General features: G+C 39.7%; 1 protein-coding gene across 1 annotated transcript in view; it reads right to left on the reverse strand.

Moving 5' to 3' along the window:
• si:dkey-174m14.3 (uncharacterized protein LOC563117 homolog) overlaps nucleotides 1-18759 on the reverse strand; it is a 58065-nt gene that overhangs the window by 21917 nt on the left and 17389 nt on the right. The window contains exons 2-3 of the mRNA XM_033991445.2: nucleotides 13301-13500; nucleotides 4675-4836 (exon numbers count right to left, since the gene is read on the reverse strand). Of these exons, the coding sequence (XP_033847336.1) occupies nucleotides 4675-4836; nucleotides 13301-13398 (260 nt within the window). The 5' untranslated portion in view covers nucleotides 13399-13500. The remainder of the gene's footprint in view (nucleotides 1-4674; nucleotides 4837-13300; nucleotides 13501-18759) is intronic.

Raw genomic sequence — 18759 nt, forward strand, 5'->3', positions numbered from 1 at the left:
CTGGTTTAGTCCCGTCCTAGTCCCTGTTATAGTCCTGGTTTAGTCCCGTCCTAGTCCCTGTTATAGTCCTGGTTTAGTCCCGTCCTAGTCCCTGTTATAGTCCTGGTTTAGTCCTGTCCTAGTCCCTGTTATAGTCCTGGTTTAGTCCTGTCCTAGTCCCTGTAGCATGTCGTCCTGCGTGAGGCTGATAGTCTCTTTAGTCCCTGTGCTGTGCTTGGAGGAGACAGGACCATATGGAGGCTCTGAGTGGGCTCCAGTCGCCCGGGGCTCCATCTGGCCCCATACTCTAATCTGCTGGGTCTCACACAGGACACAACGCAGCAGACAGGACTTTTGTAGTTAGTATGATATAACTAATACTATTTAATGAGTGCAGTCAAATCAGAAGGTATTTATTTATTGTTTGTTTGTTAATTAAGATGACAAGTTGATCTGAGTGGCATCTGAACATTGATTTTTCTTGCTTTCAGACTTGCCACACCACATCAAATTGTAACTAAACCAGGCCCAAACTTACTACTAATAATATTTATATACCTGCATAGTTCAGACTCTATTGTGTAACTTTTTAGCCAAAAAATAGACTAAAATTTTGTATATTTGGATATCAGTGCACCGAAAAAACTTGTGCTCTTACTGGAAACAGGCTTGCAGCTCCACAAACCTGACTCTTATGTTGTTTCTTTGGCTGTAATGTTCCACAGTATGGCATAAAACGTGTCTATCCCCATGGAAAATGTTTCAAAGTATGGTTTTAACTTTCTATTTCCTTGGAATCAGTCAGGTGAAATGCCATCTCCAAAATGTTCCACATGGTTACTTTAAAGGAGTATTATGTAACTTTTCTGAGGGAGTGTCTGCCTTCGCCTTGTCTCTATGCTGTTTATTTGCTTGGAGAGTTTAATGCCATACTGAGGTAACTTTATCTCCACAGAGACAAAGGTAAGTGACCACCATAGACTGTATATATAAATGGACATAGCTAACCTGCTAGCCGCTGTGTTCCAAATACAAAGTGATCATGGGCGTGCTTCCAGCTCCATCGATTCTGGCTCCAATTCACTTTCTATTGAAAAACTGTCACCCCTCTCTTTGTAACTGCTACTGTTAGGATCGTCATTTTGATCTTAACATGTTCACATTAACCCGCTCTACATGATCCTGGTATTTTTATTTCACTATTGTGTCAGAATTCCAAATATAGAATTCAGCTCCAAATTCGAAATTCCAAATAACCACTAGCCTCGATGAGTTTCATCTGACTGGAGATGAACGCTGTGGGTGACGCCTCACTCACTTAGTCCACGTCTTTATACAGTCTATGGACACCACCAGTCCACGTTAGATGTCAGATCTATGGAGAGGCGAACTAGCTCAAAGTAAGAATGCATGTTTTTAATGTTTTCATGTTCATTTTGTAGCATTTGTATTTGAATTCATGCAGGATAGCTGTTTAAAGCCTTACTGTGGGATATTGTAGACAAAGCAATAACCCAGATACAACGTACTTATTTATATTGCGGCCTATAAAATGTGCAATTTCCCTTTTTGTATATAGCCTGACCCATCCAAACCTATTAATCCTACTCTCCAAATGCAACACTAACGTCCTAATATCTTTTCCGGGCCAACAGTTTTGTCCTGGCCACATCTGAATCGGTCCTAACTATCGCTGCCAGAGCCCTGACATTTTGCACAAAAATGCTGACAGGCCCAGATGAGCTGTCCGACCGCGCAATCAATAACACAAATCGGACATTTTTGCTCTCACTGCGCAGTAATGGGGACGGCTGAGCGGAGATGCAGGTCTTGGCTAAAGCATGGGATGTCATTTGTAGGTGCTGTACCTGACTTTTACACAGCTAGTTCATTTTAAATGGTTTGGTTCAAAGTTATTCCTCACTTACCTTATGCATTCCGAACATCCTAATTATTCACCATGATGAGTTTATATTTGCTTTTTACAAATTTCAAAAGCTGAAGCATGAATTTATATTAAGAAATGGATAGGATAATCCTTCCTCTGCCCTGTGTGAGTACCATTAGTATCCTACTCCAGGCTCTGGGTTTGAAAATAATTTTTTCGTAAAGCACAATCATAGACATATGAATGGACATAGCTAACCTGCTAGCTATGTTCCAAATAGGAAGTGAGCATAAGCGCTCTTCCAGCTCCATTGACTCCATTGGTTTCAATTCACTTTCTATTGAAAAACTGTCACCCTTCTCTCTGTAACTGCTGCTGTCAGGCTCGTCATTTTGGTCTTAAAATATTCGTATTAACCCGCTCTACATGATATGAACATTAATAAGAGACAAATCAAGTGCCTTCTTTCTCTGAGGTCACTCCCGCTACCGCTACCGTTAGCAACAGGTTTCATTGACAGGGTTGCTAAGCGCCTGCTCTCTGCTAAACCAGTAGTGCGGGTGGGAAGGGGCATTACCTTGAACAATCTCGCTCCAGATTGCCAGATTTGCGGTCAGAAATCTGGTTGGAATGCTCCAAATTGGCCCCTGTAACTGCTCTAGCCTCGACGGGCTTCATTTGACTGGAGCCGGACACTATGGGTGATGTCACACTCACCTAGTCCACTTCTTTATACAGTCTATGAGCACAATGCATTTATTGTGAAATCAAACTGGTGGTGTTTGACTGACAGGGCATCCACAGATTCACAAAGGTCAGATTTTGTAGAGATTCTTCAGTATTTTCACAACATAAAATCCCCAAAGCGCCTAAAAGTTAGCTTTGTGAGATTTAGCCTAGCCCTGTTCAGAGCTTGTGCTAAGTCCACTCAAGCAGCTGTCACTCCAATTGGTCAGAACTGATCATGTGGTGCATGTTTTTGATATCATACGGGTGGGAGGTGCTAGCCTGTATAGAGGGAGTAATGCAAAAGAAAAAATAATTTTTCAGCATTACATGGCACAGGCCACTGAAAACAACACAAGACCATCTTTGGTTCATTTTCCTGAACTTATGATATTTCTATGGGCCAGAGTGACGCTTTGCTGTTACGGTAATGCTAACAACAACTACCATGCTAACAACAACTGGCATCCTAATGAAAAAAAAAAAAAAGAAGAAAATGCTTTATAATTAGATGCAGACTGTACACAGCTGACTTATTTTGACCTCAAGATGTGTTTATACACTATATCTATACTGGGACAAGAAAATGCAAATACAAAAAATCATGTACAGGCCTTTTAAAATGACATTATAATTATGGAAAGACTATTTTTCCAGGCTGGGCTAATTACGCGTTTCTATAGCTTTGTACCCTGCCTGACATCTTGGAGATACTAGACGTCTTTTCATTAGAGGTGCTGAATGTCAAGCTTGTCAGAATCCACTGTTGGGAGGACTCGGTCGTCTTTAGCAACAAAAGATTACATAGGCTCTGTGTTAAATCGCCATGAGGATTTCCTATAAGGCTGTATGCAAAATGTCAGGGCTTAGACGGAGGTTCAATAGTTTCAATTGGAAGAAGCATATGGGAATTTTAATGAGTTTGGGGGATGTCTTTATGCATCCTCTGCAGACATGTAAGGACATAATTATGAATCGCTATGGAGAGTTTGAAATGTTATGGAACTTTGGTACAGCTGCTCGGAGTAGGCAAAAAAGACTAGAAGACATTGTATCCTACTATCAAAGAGAAATAAGATGTTTTATGTAATATGTAAATGAAAAATACAAGAAGAAAGTCCATAAGATAACATTGTGTCAGATTGAGTCTTCATGAAAATCAGATCTAAACCAGGTCTATAATAGGACGACACCAGGACATAACTAAGGACTGGCCCAAAAGAGGAGAAAAATACATATATAGTTAGATTGTAAATTAAGTTCACAAAATAACAGTGAAATGTGCTCAGTGATAATATTGTGGAACTATAGTGCTGTCATTATAACACCTCTGTAATAATTATTATATTTATGATGCCTCACACTGGCTATGTTTTCATGCACACCAAAGACCGGATCATTATCCGATTTCTGGAGTTGTCCCATTATTGAAATGTCATGTAAACAGCTCCATCTGAGTAAGCTAATGTCTGCTGATTTTTCACACCTGTGCAGGTTTTAACAAGGATTAAATTATGCAAAACTCCCAAACTAATGTGGCAAAAACAAAAATGAAAGAGAAAATCTTTAAGGACTAGATCCAAAGCTAAACCTGGGCTATAGAACAGAACATAATAATGACTACAACAGGATCCACCCGAGTCCAAGGAATAATGTGGAATCAATTTAAAGTTCCTATTATATGCAAAACTGACTTTTGTGAGTTTTAAGCCGTGTTAGAACACTGTTACCTCCTCAAAAACAGACCTGGAGTTGTGTTTTGTTTCACACATGTTTGAGTAACACTTTATTATTAGTCTGTCTATGTCAAAGCTCAAAATGCTCTGTTCCACCTTGTGATGTCATTAAGTGGTAGCTTTTGAGTTAACAGCTACATTTTACCTTTTGTTCAATAGAGATTTGTAATTCCAGGGCTGAAATCATCGAAATGACTCTAGTGAAGGTGCATGGAGTTTAAAAGTGGCTGTATAAAACTAATGTATTATGATTATGATTTTTATCTCTTTATTTTTACTGGTCACTAAATGCATATAAGACACAGTATATATGGTATTGTTCACACACACCCTTAGCCCACCCACCTGCGCAGTTTGTCTGTGAACTTGTCGAGCTCCTCCTGGGCCCTCCGCAGCTCTGTCTCCAGGTACACCTTAGTGGAGTCAAACTCATTCTGCAGCAGCTCCAGTTTGTGAGTAGTGTATGAGAGACGCTTTCGGAGGTCCTCTTTCTGCTCCAGCAACGAACTACAGACAGAGAAATGTGGTGAATACTGTCACTGTCACAGGTATGTTCACGTGAATGCACCGTAAAACCAACAGCCTAGGCAATGCGGATGGACATGAATATGACAAGCAGATGGGGGAACAGTAGCCCACATGAGTGCACACCATGAAAACCACAAGCAGGCTGACAGTGACGCAACTCGAAGGTCATAGGATCGATTCCCACTCAAGTTCTGATGTTATGTCCTCAGGCAAGACACTTCACCCACCTCGCCTAGTAGCTCGCCACCACCGAGTGCGGAGTGAATGCATAATGTAGTGCTTTTTGAGAGGCTTTGACAAGACTGTAAAGAACCGTGGCACCATTATCAATACAGTAAACCACCAACATCACACCCACGCTGAGGAAATCAAGTATAAAGACTGTACTGAGAAACAACAACATATCATAGGCATGTACATGGAAGTAATAAAGGTATGCAGATTGAGGTGACGGGAAGAAACTGCAACATAGTATACATACTGAAATATAACTAACCAATGAGAAGAGGGATTGTTAAAGGCATGGTGCTGAAACTACGTTAAACAACTGTAAACCAAGGCTATTACATGGATGTCTGTGGTAATAATAACTGTAAAAATAATAGAAGAAAGAATGTAAAGATGCATTGTATAAGCAGGTCAAAATAAGTCTGTGTGATGTGTTACTGCAAAACCGTGCTCTGGTCTCTGAGATTTATGAAAAGCACTTATGAACTCATCACTGTTAATAATTAGAAAGCTCAGAATGCATAAGGTGATTGAGGAATAACTTTGGACCACTGTAAACTCAGTGAATTAGCTCTTTTTTTTTTTTTTTTTCAAAAATCAAGTACAGCACCTTTAATCTATTTTAACCAACCGACTTTAAACCATGTTGTTGATTTAATTTGAACGAATTGTGGACCTCATTTTTGTCCTTACCAGTCACCATGTATTAAGTGTGTACAGATTGTAGTCGCCGCAATGTGATAAATACCCGCCCCCACACATACATGCAAACTCTACTACTGATTATGTCCTGCCATAGAACGTCATTTTTTTTCTTCTGCAGCACAAACTTTAATCCCACCTTTAGTAAATTGCTTCGGCCCCACTCTCCCGCCTGCGCACTGGTCTGCACCGCTAGCCAACTCTAATACATCACGTGAATGAACCTTGATAGCTCACGTTTACTCCCTCACCTCTCCTGTATATGTACACACCATCAACACTATTTTTAGCTACCATACTGTACACGGGTTAGTCAGCCTTCAATCTAATATCAGCCCAAGTGCATTGTGGGAAATGTAAGTGTCAAATATTCCAAGTTATGGGGCCTGTAATTTCAGCTTCTTGTTATATGCAGCATTTTTCCCATTGAAAAGATATAATATTTGGTTTTAAATTGTTAATTGCCATGGCAACGGTCCTAATTTTTCCTCATTCTGAAGTCCTGGGTGGCACTCGTGTTTTAAAATTTGATCATGTCATGATTCTCATTACAAGACCCCGAGATAGATTAATTTACTGGTCAATCTACGTTCCTACCCTCATCTATGGTCATGAGCTCTGGGTAATGACCGAAAGGACAAGATCACGGATACAAGCGGCTGAAATGGGTTTCCTCTGTAGGGTGGCCGGGTGCACCCTTAGGGATAGGGTGAGGAGTTCGGTCACACAGGAGGAGCTCGGAGTAGAGCCGCTGCTCCTACACGTCGAGAGGAGCCAGGCATCTGCTCAGGATGCCTCCTGGACGCCTCCCTAGGGAGGTGTTCTGGGCATGTCCCACCGGGAGGAGGCCCCGGGAGGAGGCCCCGGGGAAGACCCAGGACACGCTGGAGGGACTATGTCTCTCGGTTTGGCCTGGGAATGCCTTGGGATTCCACCGGAGGAGCTGGAGGACGTGTCCGGGGTGAGGGAAGTCTGGGAGTCCCTGCTTAGACTGCTGCCCCCGCGACCCGGCCCCGGATAAGCGGAAAAAAATGGATGGATGGATGATTCTCATTAGAGGGTACACAAAGAAATCATAGAAGTCGTCATTCATAAATTATTTGAAATCTTACTTATTAAGTGGAGTATACATTAGCTGTCACTTGGGGGCGCACTACAGCTGCTCTGTGAAGTTAATATAGTGAAACTTGTAGCTATAAAATCCAAACCAACTCGCTTTTATAAAAATATACATAGTGGCTGTTAATACAAAATCTAAAAAAAATATGGAAAAGTTCTGGGCACGTCCCACTGGGAGGAGGCCCCGGGGAAGACCCAGGGCACGCTGAGGGGACTATTGCTCTTGACTGGCCTGGGAACGCCTTGGGAACACCCTGAAAGAGCTGGAAGAAGTGTGTGTGGAAAGGAAAGTCTGAGTCTCCCTGCTCAGACTGCTGCCTCCGGGACCCAGCGCTGGATAAAGTGGAAGAAAATGGATGGATAAGTAGTGAAACATGACTTTTGGTGGACCTGAAAATGCATTGATTCTAATGGTCGAACGCTCAAATCAAAAATCAACCTCTGCAGCATAGCCACTAACACAAAGTGACTGTGTTTGGAGGGAAATGGTGCCACCCAGACACATCAACAGAAAGGTGAAGAAAAACTGGATGTGTTTTTAGTACTATTTTAGGTCTAAATTCGCTTGTCAAAAAGTATGTTTTTTAGACCCTTCAGCTCAGCAGTGTTCAAACGGGCATCACCATGGCTGCAATAGAATGTTAAGTCCTGCCTCCGGACAAAATATCGACTTCTTAGGAAGCCCCGTCGGAACGCGCAGCACAGGCTTAGGGCACGGCATGGCTCCTATGATATCTATGGAGGGCAGGGGGCTTATACAGTTGTGAAGTAATGATGTCACTTCCAGATCCAACCAGAAACTTCACAGCTGGTTTCAATCTTTGTTTTTGTTCTTTATTCATGCAACGACTACTTTACGACTGTTTTACCGCTATACCTCTTATAAACAGTGCCCAAGTTAATTTACTTACACCCTAAACTAAGTAGACAAGGCTAATAAAGCTCACTATAAATGAATGTGTAAAAGTGTGTACTGTCTACTGTCCATTATTTACTTGTACAGTGGATACTTAACCAAGAATAAAACAACATGAGCGAAGGGTAAGTGTGGTGCAAGCTTAAAACTGAGTAGGAAGGAAAGGAACAATTGGATGTATTTCAAATTGACCAGATTTAATGATTGGTAGATAACTAAATATTACCAAGAACAATAGATACAAAGTTGCTAAATTAGTAGTAACAATACAGAGAACAGGAAATATTAATACCTATCTTAGCCTAGCCTAGATTTTTACCTAAACGTCCCTCGTACACTTTCTGTCACCGTCATAACCATAGATCCATGCTGATGACTTTGTTAGCTTTAAACAACTGCAATCTCTTTTTAACGTGAGATATGCTGTTGCAAAAAAAGATGAAATTGTAAAACATGTTCATTGTTTTCAATCAGCTGATGGACCCGGAAGTGACATCACACTTAACATCACATCACCCTATAACTGTAAAAATTTGTATGATCCATTGAACCTTTTCTTTATTTATAAGGGAATCTGACAGCTTAAAGTCCTTTCAACTGACAACAATCATGTCGTTAAGATTGAATACCAACACCACTTTGTGAAGATAATGTGAGAAAAAAAAATGGATTCACTTTTGTTTATTTACACTGACAGAGAAGACACTGGACTTTGTGCCAGTTTTTGTTTCATGTGGACAGACTCAGTGATTACAGCGATACAAACCACAAACCAGGTCAACACATCTGCAATCTGACAGTTAGAAAAAAGCACGCTAAATTATTGTTTTAAAAAATGTTATGAAATATTATGCTAATTAATATGCAAATAAATGAACAGTGTGGGAAGCGAGCGGGTGGGTTTGTTCACACTTTGGATGAAACATTTCCAGTGTTAATAAAATACTGGCGCTGTCAGTTATTTCAATGGGAAAAACACCAAAAAACACAACAAAATTAAAAGCGCTGTACCTGATTTTTACTCTCTTTAGAAAACATGGAAACGGTTCGCAGTGGCCCAGAGTTATTCTTCACTTACCTCATGTGTTCTGAGCATTCTGTTTATTCATCATGATAAGTTTATAAGCACTTTTCACAACTCTCAAAAGGCAGAGAGTAGTTTTGCAGAAACAATAATGCTAACAACAACTAGCATGCTAACAGTGTACTTCCTTATTATTGTTGGACAATAAAACATTTAATAATTAGATGCAGACTGTAAACAGTGGTTTAAATTTGACCTCCAGAGTATATCCAGTTGTATATGTACTGGGTTAAAACAAATTTTGCTAAAACAAATAAACAAATAAATAAAAAAATGAAAAAATTAAATAATAATAATAATAATAATAATAATAATAATAATAATAATAATAATAATAATAATAATAATAATAAACACAGTAAATAGTTGTAGTGGTCAAACATTATGTGCATTTGGCCTGGGCTGGTATAATTAGAGTTGATGTCAAAAACTGTTACATAAAAAATAAACATACACTTTTGTTAATGAGTGCTAACTACTAATTAGTTTAAGTGATTTATTTATAAGTGTTTTATTATGGACAGGCAAGGAACACATTTTTTGTGTGAAGCAGTCAACTTGTAAGCATCAAACATGGAGGATTAGGCCGGTCAGTTACACTGTATTGTATACACTGTTTGTAAACTTGAGTCATTCTTTCTAAAATGTCTACTCGAGTAATACTACTGTGAAGCAATGGTACTCCTACTTAAAGGATCCATGTGTAAGATTTAGATTTTAAATTCTATAAGCATGGCCTATCTGTGTCCCCATATACGAGACCTGTTCAAAATACATATAGCTTTTACTGATAACAGCTGTAATAGTGATTTATTTTAATGCCTGTCCATATACCGACAATGAGAAACACTTGTATGTGTCTCTGTCTGCAGGTTAAGGCTCTGGACACACATGCTCAGTTTGTATTTGTAAAAAAGTAAGAATGCAGGCTACATACAGTTCATCTAAGTCTCCATTTTGGCTGCCCTTTTGATTATAGTTATTTCTTTAATGCGTTCATCTAGTCTGTTCCATTCCCATTGTTAACACCCACAACACAATAAGCAGCTCTCTCCCCGTCTGCACAATGACTCAGTGTCTCTGCTGACCGGATACCATTACCGCACTACATTACCCAGCTGCCCCGGTCCTTTCACCTCTACCTGTCCATCAATGGTGCGTATTAGCTTGGGAGTGCAGGTGTTTGCTGTTGACTGTTTGTTGTAAAGTGGATCGAGGGTTTAAAAAAATAAAATAAAATAAAATAGTACATTAGCGTTTGGTCCCTGGAGTGTGAATAGGCTGAGTCACATCCTGAATGCTTTTAAGGCAGGTGAGAGGAAAGGGTCCCGGGAGAGGAGGAGGAGAGGAGGAGGGGGGGTCCCGGAAGGATATGGTGTGAGTGTGAATGGACACAGTGGGATGAGTGGTATCTAAGAGAGCGCTGAATGGTAAGATTATGATAGTACATGCCTATAATAATAATAATAATAATAATAATAATAATAATAATAATGATAATAATAATAATAATAATAATAATAATAATAATAATAATAATAATAATTGTTATTATTATTATTATTATTATTATTATTATTATTATTATTATTATTATTATTATTATTAATAATAATGATAATAATAATAATAATAATAATAATAATAATAATAATAATAATAATAATAAATAATAATAATAAATAATAAAAATCATCATTATCATTGTCATCAGAACTATGGGCCCTTTTTTATTTTTTCTTTCTGCTCCATTCATTCTCTATGGGCAATTAGCATAAAGATAATTCCATCACTTCTTATCTACATAAGAAGTGATGGAATTACTAGTGATGGATGTACATTTTTTTTCTCTTTTGTTCTCTTTTGTGATTTAGACTAGGTTAGTATTAACTTTGAGATGCACGCACTTAGCCTACTTTATTTTTTTAAGTTCTGAAGATGCTGTCCGTGATCATCCATCCATAACTTGCTGTCTGCTGCCTGATGTTTAAATATTGATTTATTTTAATACGAATTGGCTAAATCCTCATAAAGCATAAATGCAATGGAAAGTGAGGATCTGCACTTTTGAGAAAACCGGAAATAGTCAGGCAGCAGCGTGAAAAAGGCCCATTATGTAAATTAGTTTGGGCGCATTTGGTTGCTAGGGTACAGTTGCACATGTCTAAATGATAAACTTGATCCCAAAAAAAAAAAAAAAAAAAAAATGCTGTGCTTTTTATGAAATCTTATATTATGACACCTCAATATAATCACGTTAAGTATATTTTAGAGAAAAAAGAAGTCTAAGCTGTCATATACACCTTAAATCTTTACATCTTTCACAAACCCTTCAGCACACTGTTGATATTCACATGCATTCATTTTCACTCACATGCACGGCTTTAGAAGTGCTTTTTCAGACAGATAAATGAAACTGGGGTGAACCTCCAAAGCGTAGACAGTCCTAGTGCTGCTTACAGTTCTTATTTCCAGGTTTATGATGGATACATTTTATTGATCGACGCAGACAGCACAGCACTGTCTTTTGTCCCAAAGTGTGGCTTTTACAGTTTGCTCTCTGGCCTAACTTAACTCTTTTTCTTAGAGCAGCCGGCATTTTTTATGTCCTGTACTATAATGTGTCATTGGACATCTAATTTCACAGTATATGTTGTGCTGAAATGGGATAACTTAACTAAATGATCAACCAAACCTGACACCACCTGTATAAAAGCCGCCTGACTGGCAAAGAATATTGTCAATGTTGCTGAAACGTAAAGCAACACTGTGTAACTTTCAGGATGTGGCACATTATCTGCATGATACCTGCAAAAAGTTACACACTATACACTGGAATATTGTCAGTGGCGATAAATGAGTTTTAAGCTTTACTGTGGAATATTATAAAATGACCTTCCCATATAGACAAGCAGGAGAAGGCCATCCTCCAGCAGCAGCACTGGAAATCAACCACTGACAAAGATATAAAAAAAAAAACCCAGCATGCTGTAGTGAACACAATTTGAAGACACAAGTGCCCAGACAAACATAATTTGATGATTTAAAAACACCTCCAGATTTCTACCTGTGACATCACAATCCAGGCAATATTCAAACAGTGATTTCCAACGTTGAATGGAATGTATGTTTTTTTTAAGAGGGAACAGTGTTATACTATGGTTAAAAGCTCAAAAAAGACATAATATGTACCTTTAGGCACTCAAAAAGAAAGAATTACAACTAACAGACAGAGGCTTTGTAGGGTATCAATCGGTTTAGGCCTTGTTTAGACGTATAATTTAAACTCAATTTAAAGGGCTTAAACCTGATTTCAAATTATTTAAGTCAAGATAAATGCTCTTTAGATTATGCATCAATCCCTTGTTCTTGAGTGAATGAAGGATGGAGTGTGAGATTGCCAGGTAGATAGGTGCAGCTTCTGCAGTGATGCAGTCGCTACATCTGTTGTGGTGAAGAAGGAGCTGAGTCGAAAGTCAAAGCTCTCGATTTATAAGATGGCAGATACAAGCAGCCGAAATAAGTTTCTTCTGCATGGTGGCTGGGTGCTCCCTTAGAGATAGGGAGAGAAGCTCAATCACACAGGAGGAGCTTGGAGTATAGCCGCTGCCCCTCCATGTTGAAAGGAGCCAGCTGAGGTGGCTTGAGCATCTGTTCTGTGTCTTACTGGGAGGAGGCCCTAAGGGAGACCCAGGACACGCTGGAGGGACAATGTCTCTCGGCTGGCCTCGGAACACCTTGGGGCCCCATCGGAGGAGCTAGAGGAAGTGCCTGGGGTGTGGGAAGTTTGGGAGTCCCTGCTTAGACTGCTGTCTCCGTGACCCGGCCCCAGATAAAGTAGAAGAATGGATGGATGGACATTATACATCGTGTAGTAAGAGCAGCTAAACGAGAAATAAACTGAGACTGTGATATATTATAAGCATTTTAGGAAGCACTTTGTAGAGTGTCTACTAACACAGAAACTGCTGACAGGGTCACCTTTTTCAACTCATTAGGCACATTGTCACTAAGAAACATGGGAAATCAACTGCCAAATACTTTCCCAGACACTTGACTCTCTGTCATGGTGCATTTTGAAAAGTGGCAAATACACAAATAGTAGCAGACATAGTAGAATTATAAAGAGACATCTACATGACCCCAGACAGTTGATTCTATGTCATGGTGCAACATCACAGTGGCAGAAAGGACAAAGGGGGCAGGGCTAAAAGTTCTAATTAAAACGAGGATTCTTGGCATAGACCATGTTTAGTGTGGGCTCTTCCTGAAACTGCCCCTGTTGATTCTCAAACACAGTTCAGACTTTGACATTGTGCAGATGGAGGTGGCGGCGTGACGGCACATACAGATATGGCTTTGATGGTTGGTGGACAGCGGTTCGATTCTCTTACCTCTTCTTGGGATGCTTGCCACCATTGCGGGACACTTTTAAGGCCGTTTTGCCAATGTAAATCTTTTTCATGGTTGGCCTGTGATGCTTGCCTCTCATGTGTTAAAGTCTCGGGGAGCGTGCATGTGCGTAAATGTCCCGCAGGAGGCCGGCTAACAGCAGCCAGACCCAAAAATCACACAGCTAATCCCAGCGCAGAGCCTGAGCAAACACAAGAAACACAAAGCATTCCACCAGTGTTAATATAGACTATAATTATACTTGTATGCGTGAGCTATAAGGAAGGCACAGCGTTATATTAACAAACATTGCAATACATTCAAAGAGAACAGCTGGTAAACATATTAATGCCAATGCAATACCAAAATCACATCAAACTTGCATAACAAAAACACATTTCATAACCAAGACAAAGAGAAATTGACAGACTAGACTTGGATTTGCACCAACAACCTTCTGGTCCATTTGGTGAACCACACCTGAACCACTGCCATTCAAAGCAGCAAACCTTTAGATTGATAGTTGATAACAATGATGTAATGTATTGTAGTATATCTTGCAAAATGTGTACAGTCCTGACACTTAATAGATTAAAGCCTAGTCTCCAATCCAGTGAATTTTTGTATTTTTATAGATTATTTTATTATTAAGTGGCCGCCCGTCTCTTTCTTGCTGTGGTCAGGCTCGTCATTCTGACCTTAAATGTTATGTTCATTCTGCATAATTCTGGTGTTTTTATTTCAGTATTTCATCCATAAATCAAGATATGAACATAAATAACACACCAGTCAGGGGCTTTTTTTTTTTCAAACCAGCAGTGAGGCTCTGGCTCCATCAACTCTGGCTCAAATTCACTTTACATAAGAAAACTGTTGCTTCGCTCTCTGTAGCTGCTGCTGTCAGACTCGTCATTTTAGTCTTAAAAGGTTTGTATCGACCTGCTCTACATAAGCCTGGTATTTTTATTTCGCTATTGTCTTCGTAACTCAAGATATGAACATTAAAAACAGACAAATCAAGCGCCTTCTCTCTCTGAGGTCACTCCTGTTGTTAGCAACAGGTTTGATTGACAGCGTTGCTAAGCGCCTGTTCCTTGCTAAAACCAGAGGTGCAGGTGGAAAGGGGCGTTACCTAACAGCTTCGCTCCAGATTGGCTCTTTAGTTGCTATGATACTCGTGGTTAGAATTCCAAATATGCAACTTGGCTCCAAAATTGCTCCAAAAACTTTGATGAGCTGCATTTGACTGGAGCCAAACGCTATGGGTGACGTCACACTCAGTCCACTTCTTTATACATCCTCTGGTCTGGAGCTGAATTCTGGGTGATGTCACACTCCCTCAGTTATGTACATATGTAACACATAATTTTCACTGGACATCTGGCTTAATACAAAGTCTAAGTTGTGGACTGATCCCCCCAATATTCTACACTATTTAATGTCACAAACTCCCCGTTGTTTGGCCCTCGTAGTGTAAACAGCTCAGACACACAGCGGTTGAGAAGATTGAGAACATTTTTCCAAAGGTTAACTCAAACCCCAGGAGCTCCAGGTGTATCTGCTCTACCTTCTGTAGCTTGTTAGACAGAGCTCGCCATCATAAATGTCAAGTGGTCCAATGTTCTGCTCCAAAGTTCAACAGTCTTTATGGAGAACAGGAAACTCCTGAACCAAATGCCAAGGATTCAAAGCAAATATCAAAATATCGTACAAAACACACGGATGATATGACGTTTTCGATTAAATACAGGTCTATGTTCATATTGGTTACTGTGATGAATGAGAATTAGTTAGGTAAATATTCAAGTTCTGTGACAAGGACAAACGTATAAAACCCTGGAAGGCATTTGGATCAAAATAGAAGCCAATGACAGTTTGTGCATCTCAACCAGTCAGTTTAAGGCATTCCTTCATCACCAGTAGCAGAACCACCAGCATCCTCAGACTCTCCATCTCCATCAGAGCCAAGTAACTGTGAACTTAAAGTATATTTCATAACTTAAACGATGCGGAAGCCTAAAAGATGAGGGTAATTACACTTCTTTGGGGTATTAACTGTTAACACATAACATATTTATATCACTTTATAGCTTTTATTGTTTTGAAAATGTCCTATGAAAATGTTCAATTCATTTCAGTCACTCGCCTGTGCATCCCGCTAATTAAAACTACTGCACATCGAATCAGGTTTGTGAAGTTATAGTATATTATTTTGTACCCTGCTTTTTAATATTAAGGGAAAATGCCCGTGTGGGAGCGTAGGTGACGTAGGTTTGTGGGCTGAGCTTTGGACAGAATCGTACTGCTAACCGGGAGGAGAGTTTGAATAGCGCCCACGAGAGATCTCAAGCATGCATGGGTGACATTTTAAAACACTTCAAGCATGTTTTTGTGCATAATAGCCCCTCTTTATAGTACTGAAATGGTTATAATAGACTGGAGAGTGGAAGCAAGCATACGTACTAAATTTAGCAAAGTAAAAATGCTATTTCAGAATTGTTTTTGGGATGTAAAGTAACACAAGACACTGATTTAGTACTGATGTCTTAAAAGGGAACCCGTTATATAAAAATCATATTATAATGCAATCCCTCATGGTAAACTTACTCCGTGTTTGTATTTTGATTGATTCACATGTGAACATCTCCGCCCACTGCTCTGTATTTACTTATTATTCAAAAAATTCAATATATTGCGGGTTAAAAAATGTCATTTGTCAACATTAAAACCATGTGTGTACAACTATACTACCTGAATGCCAACATCTTTTTGAACAGTTTTGAACCTGTGAATGGACCTGTTTTTATTATGCGGAATTTAATTTTGGGAACTTCCTACCATGTTACAATGTTGTTCACTCATAAAAACATGCCTGAACAGGTTTTAAATGTCATCTATGCATGTTTGGGTAATTTAGTGATCTCTCCTGGGCCCTATTTGAACCTTCCTTATGGTACAGCTGTAAGATTCTGTCCAACACTCAGCCCACAAGCCTACGTCACCCATGCTCCCACTCTGCAAATTTTCATAAATATACAAAACTATGATACAAAACGATACTGATGCGATGTGTAGTTTCATTAGCAGGATGCACACTGATTGTAATGTGTTAGCGCTCTGGAAGGGGAGTGACTTAGCGCCAAGTGCAAAGGGAGGGGGGACTCAGAGCGACAAAAATGAAAGTGGAACATGTTAATATCTTGTCAAATATATCATTTTCAAAAGAATAAACGGTACTATGGATATCTGAATATGTTATGTGTTAGCACATAAAACCCCATACAAGTATAATACCCCCTCTTTAATACTAAATACCCTCAGACCTCCACCACATCTTACTGCATATCAGCACATTCTGACAGTTCCTTCATACAGTCCATAACTGTCTGTTTCCATTGCAGTCATATTGTCCAAACACAGCGGAGATAGAGTGTTGAGGTTGGCCATTTTGCCTGTTGGCATCTGTTAGCCCAGAGGAGCAGGGTCTTTATGGGACCGCAGCACCTGTCAGGGGGTGATCAAAGCTCCTCTGATCCCACCCAGGACACTCCATTCTGGGGCAGACTGTGGGGACCAGCTGGGCCGGTAGTCTGGGCCAAAAAGGCAGAGTGACTGGGAAGAAATTGGAGTAATTTTCTGCAGATGATCACAAAACCGATAGATTAAAGCCTATAATTAATTATTATGAAGTAGCAGTAGCGGTAGCAGAAGCAGGAGTAGTTGTTTTAGTAGTAATAAGGCTTTTCTGAAAAAGCACTTCTAAAGCTGTGCATGTGAGTGAAAATGAATGCATGTGAATATCAACAGTGTGCTGAAGGGTTTGTGAAAGATGTAAAGATTTAAAGTATAGTTCAAATGACAAGCTTCTTATTTCTCTAAAATATACTTAACATAATTATATTAAGATTTCATAACATAAGATTTTACAAAAAATCACAGCATAGTTTTTTAGAAGCAGTAGTAGTTGTTGTTTTGTTGTTGGCTTTAAGCTGTTACAATATTGTTACATCAAATACATACCTACAGTTGTGTTTTGTTTCATTCACAAATGGTTGAGTAACTTTTTATTATTAGTCTGTCTACATCTCCACAGTTCAAAATGCTCTATTCCACCTTGTGATGTCACTCATTAGAGATTGGCAATTCCAGGGCTGAAATTACCAAAGTGATTCTGATGAAATTGTATGGAGTGGAGCACTTCCTGTATTACCACATGACATCACAAGGTGGAACAGAGTGTTTTAAGAGAAGAACACAGCCTTTGCGTGTTCAAAATATGTGAATGAAACAAAACACAACTCCAGGTCTGTTTGTGACGAGGAAACATTAAAACAGATCTGAAATTGGTGTAATATGGTCCCTTTAATAATAGTAATAATTGTATTTATATAGCACCTCTCGACACACCTAACTCCACACTGTTAGTGTTATAGTGTTACAGTGTTAAGACACTGCTCCGATCTACCTCAGTTTTCACCAGTGCACACCCACTGCTCTGTACTTACTTCGTTCTCCAATTTTATTTACTTAATCAGTGATACATGTAGGATTCAGCAGCGTTGCGTAGTCATTTTGGCACAAATTAAAAAATATCCATGGCTTGCTAGATTAATCTGCCACTGTCCATAGGAGGGGCCGACAGCATGCGACACTTTCTTCTGATGATGTTTTATGGCGATGTCAGCTCCCATTGGCCACCGCAGGTTTCTAACGCTGAGATCAGCTGACTTGTTTCTTTTAATCAGTCATTTTAGATGAATATTGCGATTTAAAATGTCCAAATTATAACACAATGATCCACGAGTATCATAAATTATACCTATATAGCAGACACAAGCACAATGTGTCTTCTTTAAGGATTGTGATCTTCCATTATATAGTGTAATAAATAACTGTCCCTCTCTCCTCTATGTTCCTATCTCTTCATCTACACCCCTCCTCCTCTTCCACCGCTGCAGCAGCACAACCACCAGCCTCCTCAAACTCTCCATCTCCTCCAATTCTTCACCACTTGACAGGATCTAAGCACAAAGTTTAAGCATTCACCTATCTCTTCGTTCATCCATCACTCATTTGTTTGCATATCTATGGCTGCAGCATGGACCTAGTGACATGCAGTATTCTGAGTACTATTACTGCAGTACTGTTACTTCAGTGGTACTGTTTGTTGACAGCTCACACCAGAGACGCTCCCAGCTGCTCCCCTCTGACTCATCACCCAGCGCGTGTGCAAGAGAGAGCGAGAGAGGGATGGAGGGAGGGATAGGAGAGGGAGGGATGGAGAAGGGGAGAGAAGAAAGGGAGAGATATAAGGAGTAGAGAAGAGCAGAGAGGGGGAGGAAAGGAGTGACAGAAAGGGTGACAACAGAGAGAGAGAGGTAAGGAGGGGGTGGGAAAAAGGCATGAAGGAAGAGAGAAAGGGGAGAGGTAGAAGAAGAGGGGGGAAGAGGAGAGAAGGAAG

This window comes from Periophthalmus magnuspinnatus, chromosome 24 (assembly GCF_009829125.3).
Source record: "Periophthalmus magnuspinnatus isolate fPerMag1 chromosome 24, fPerMag1.2.pri, whole genome shotgun sequence".
NCBI classification, from domain to species: Eukaryota; Metazoa; Chordata; class Actinopteri; order Gobiiformes; family Gobiidae; genus Periophthalmus; species Periophthalmus magnuspinnatus.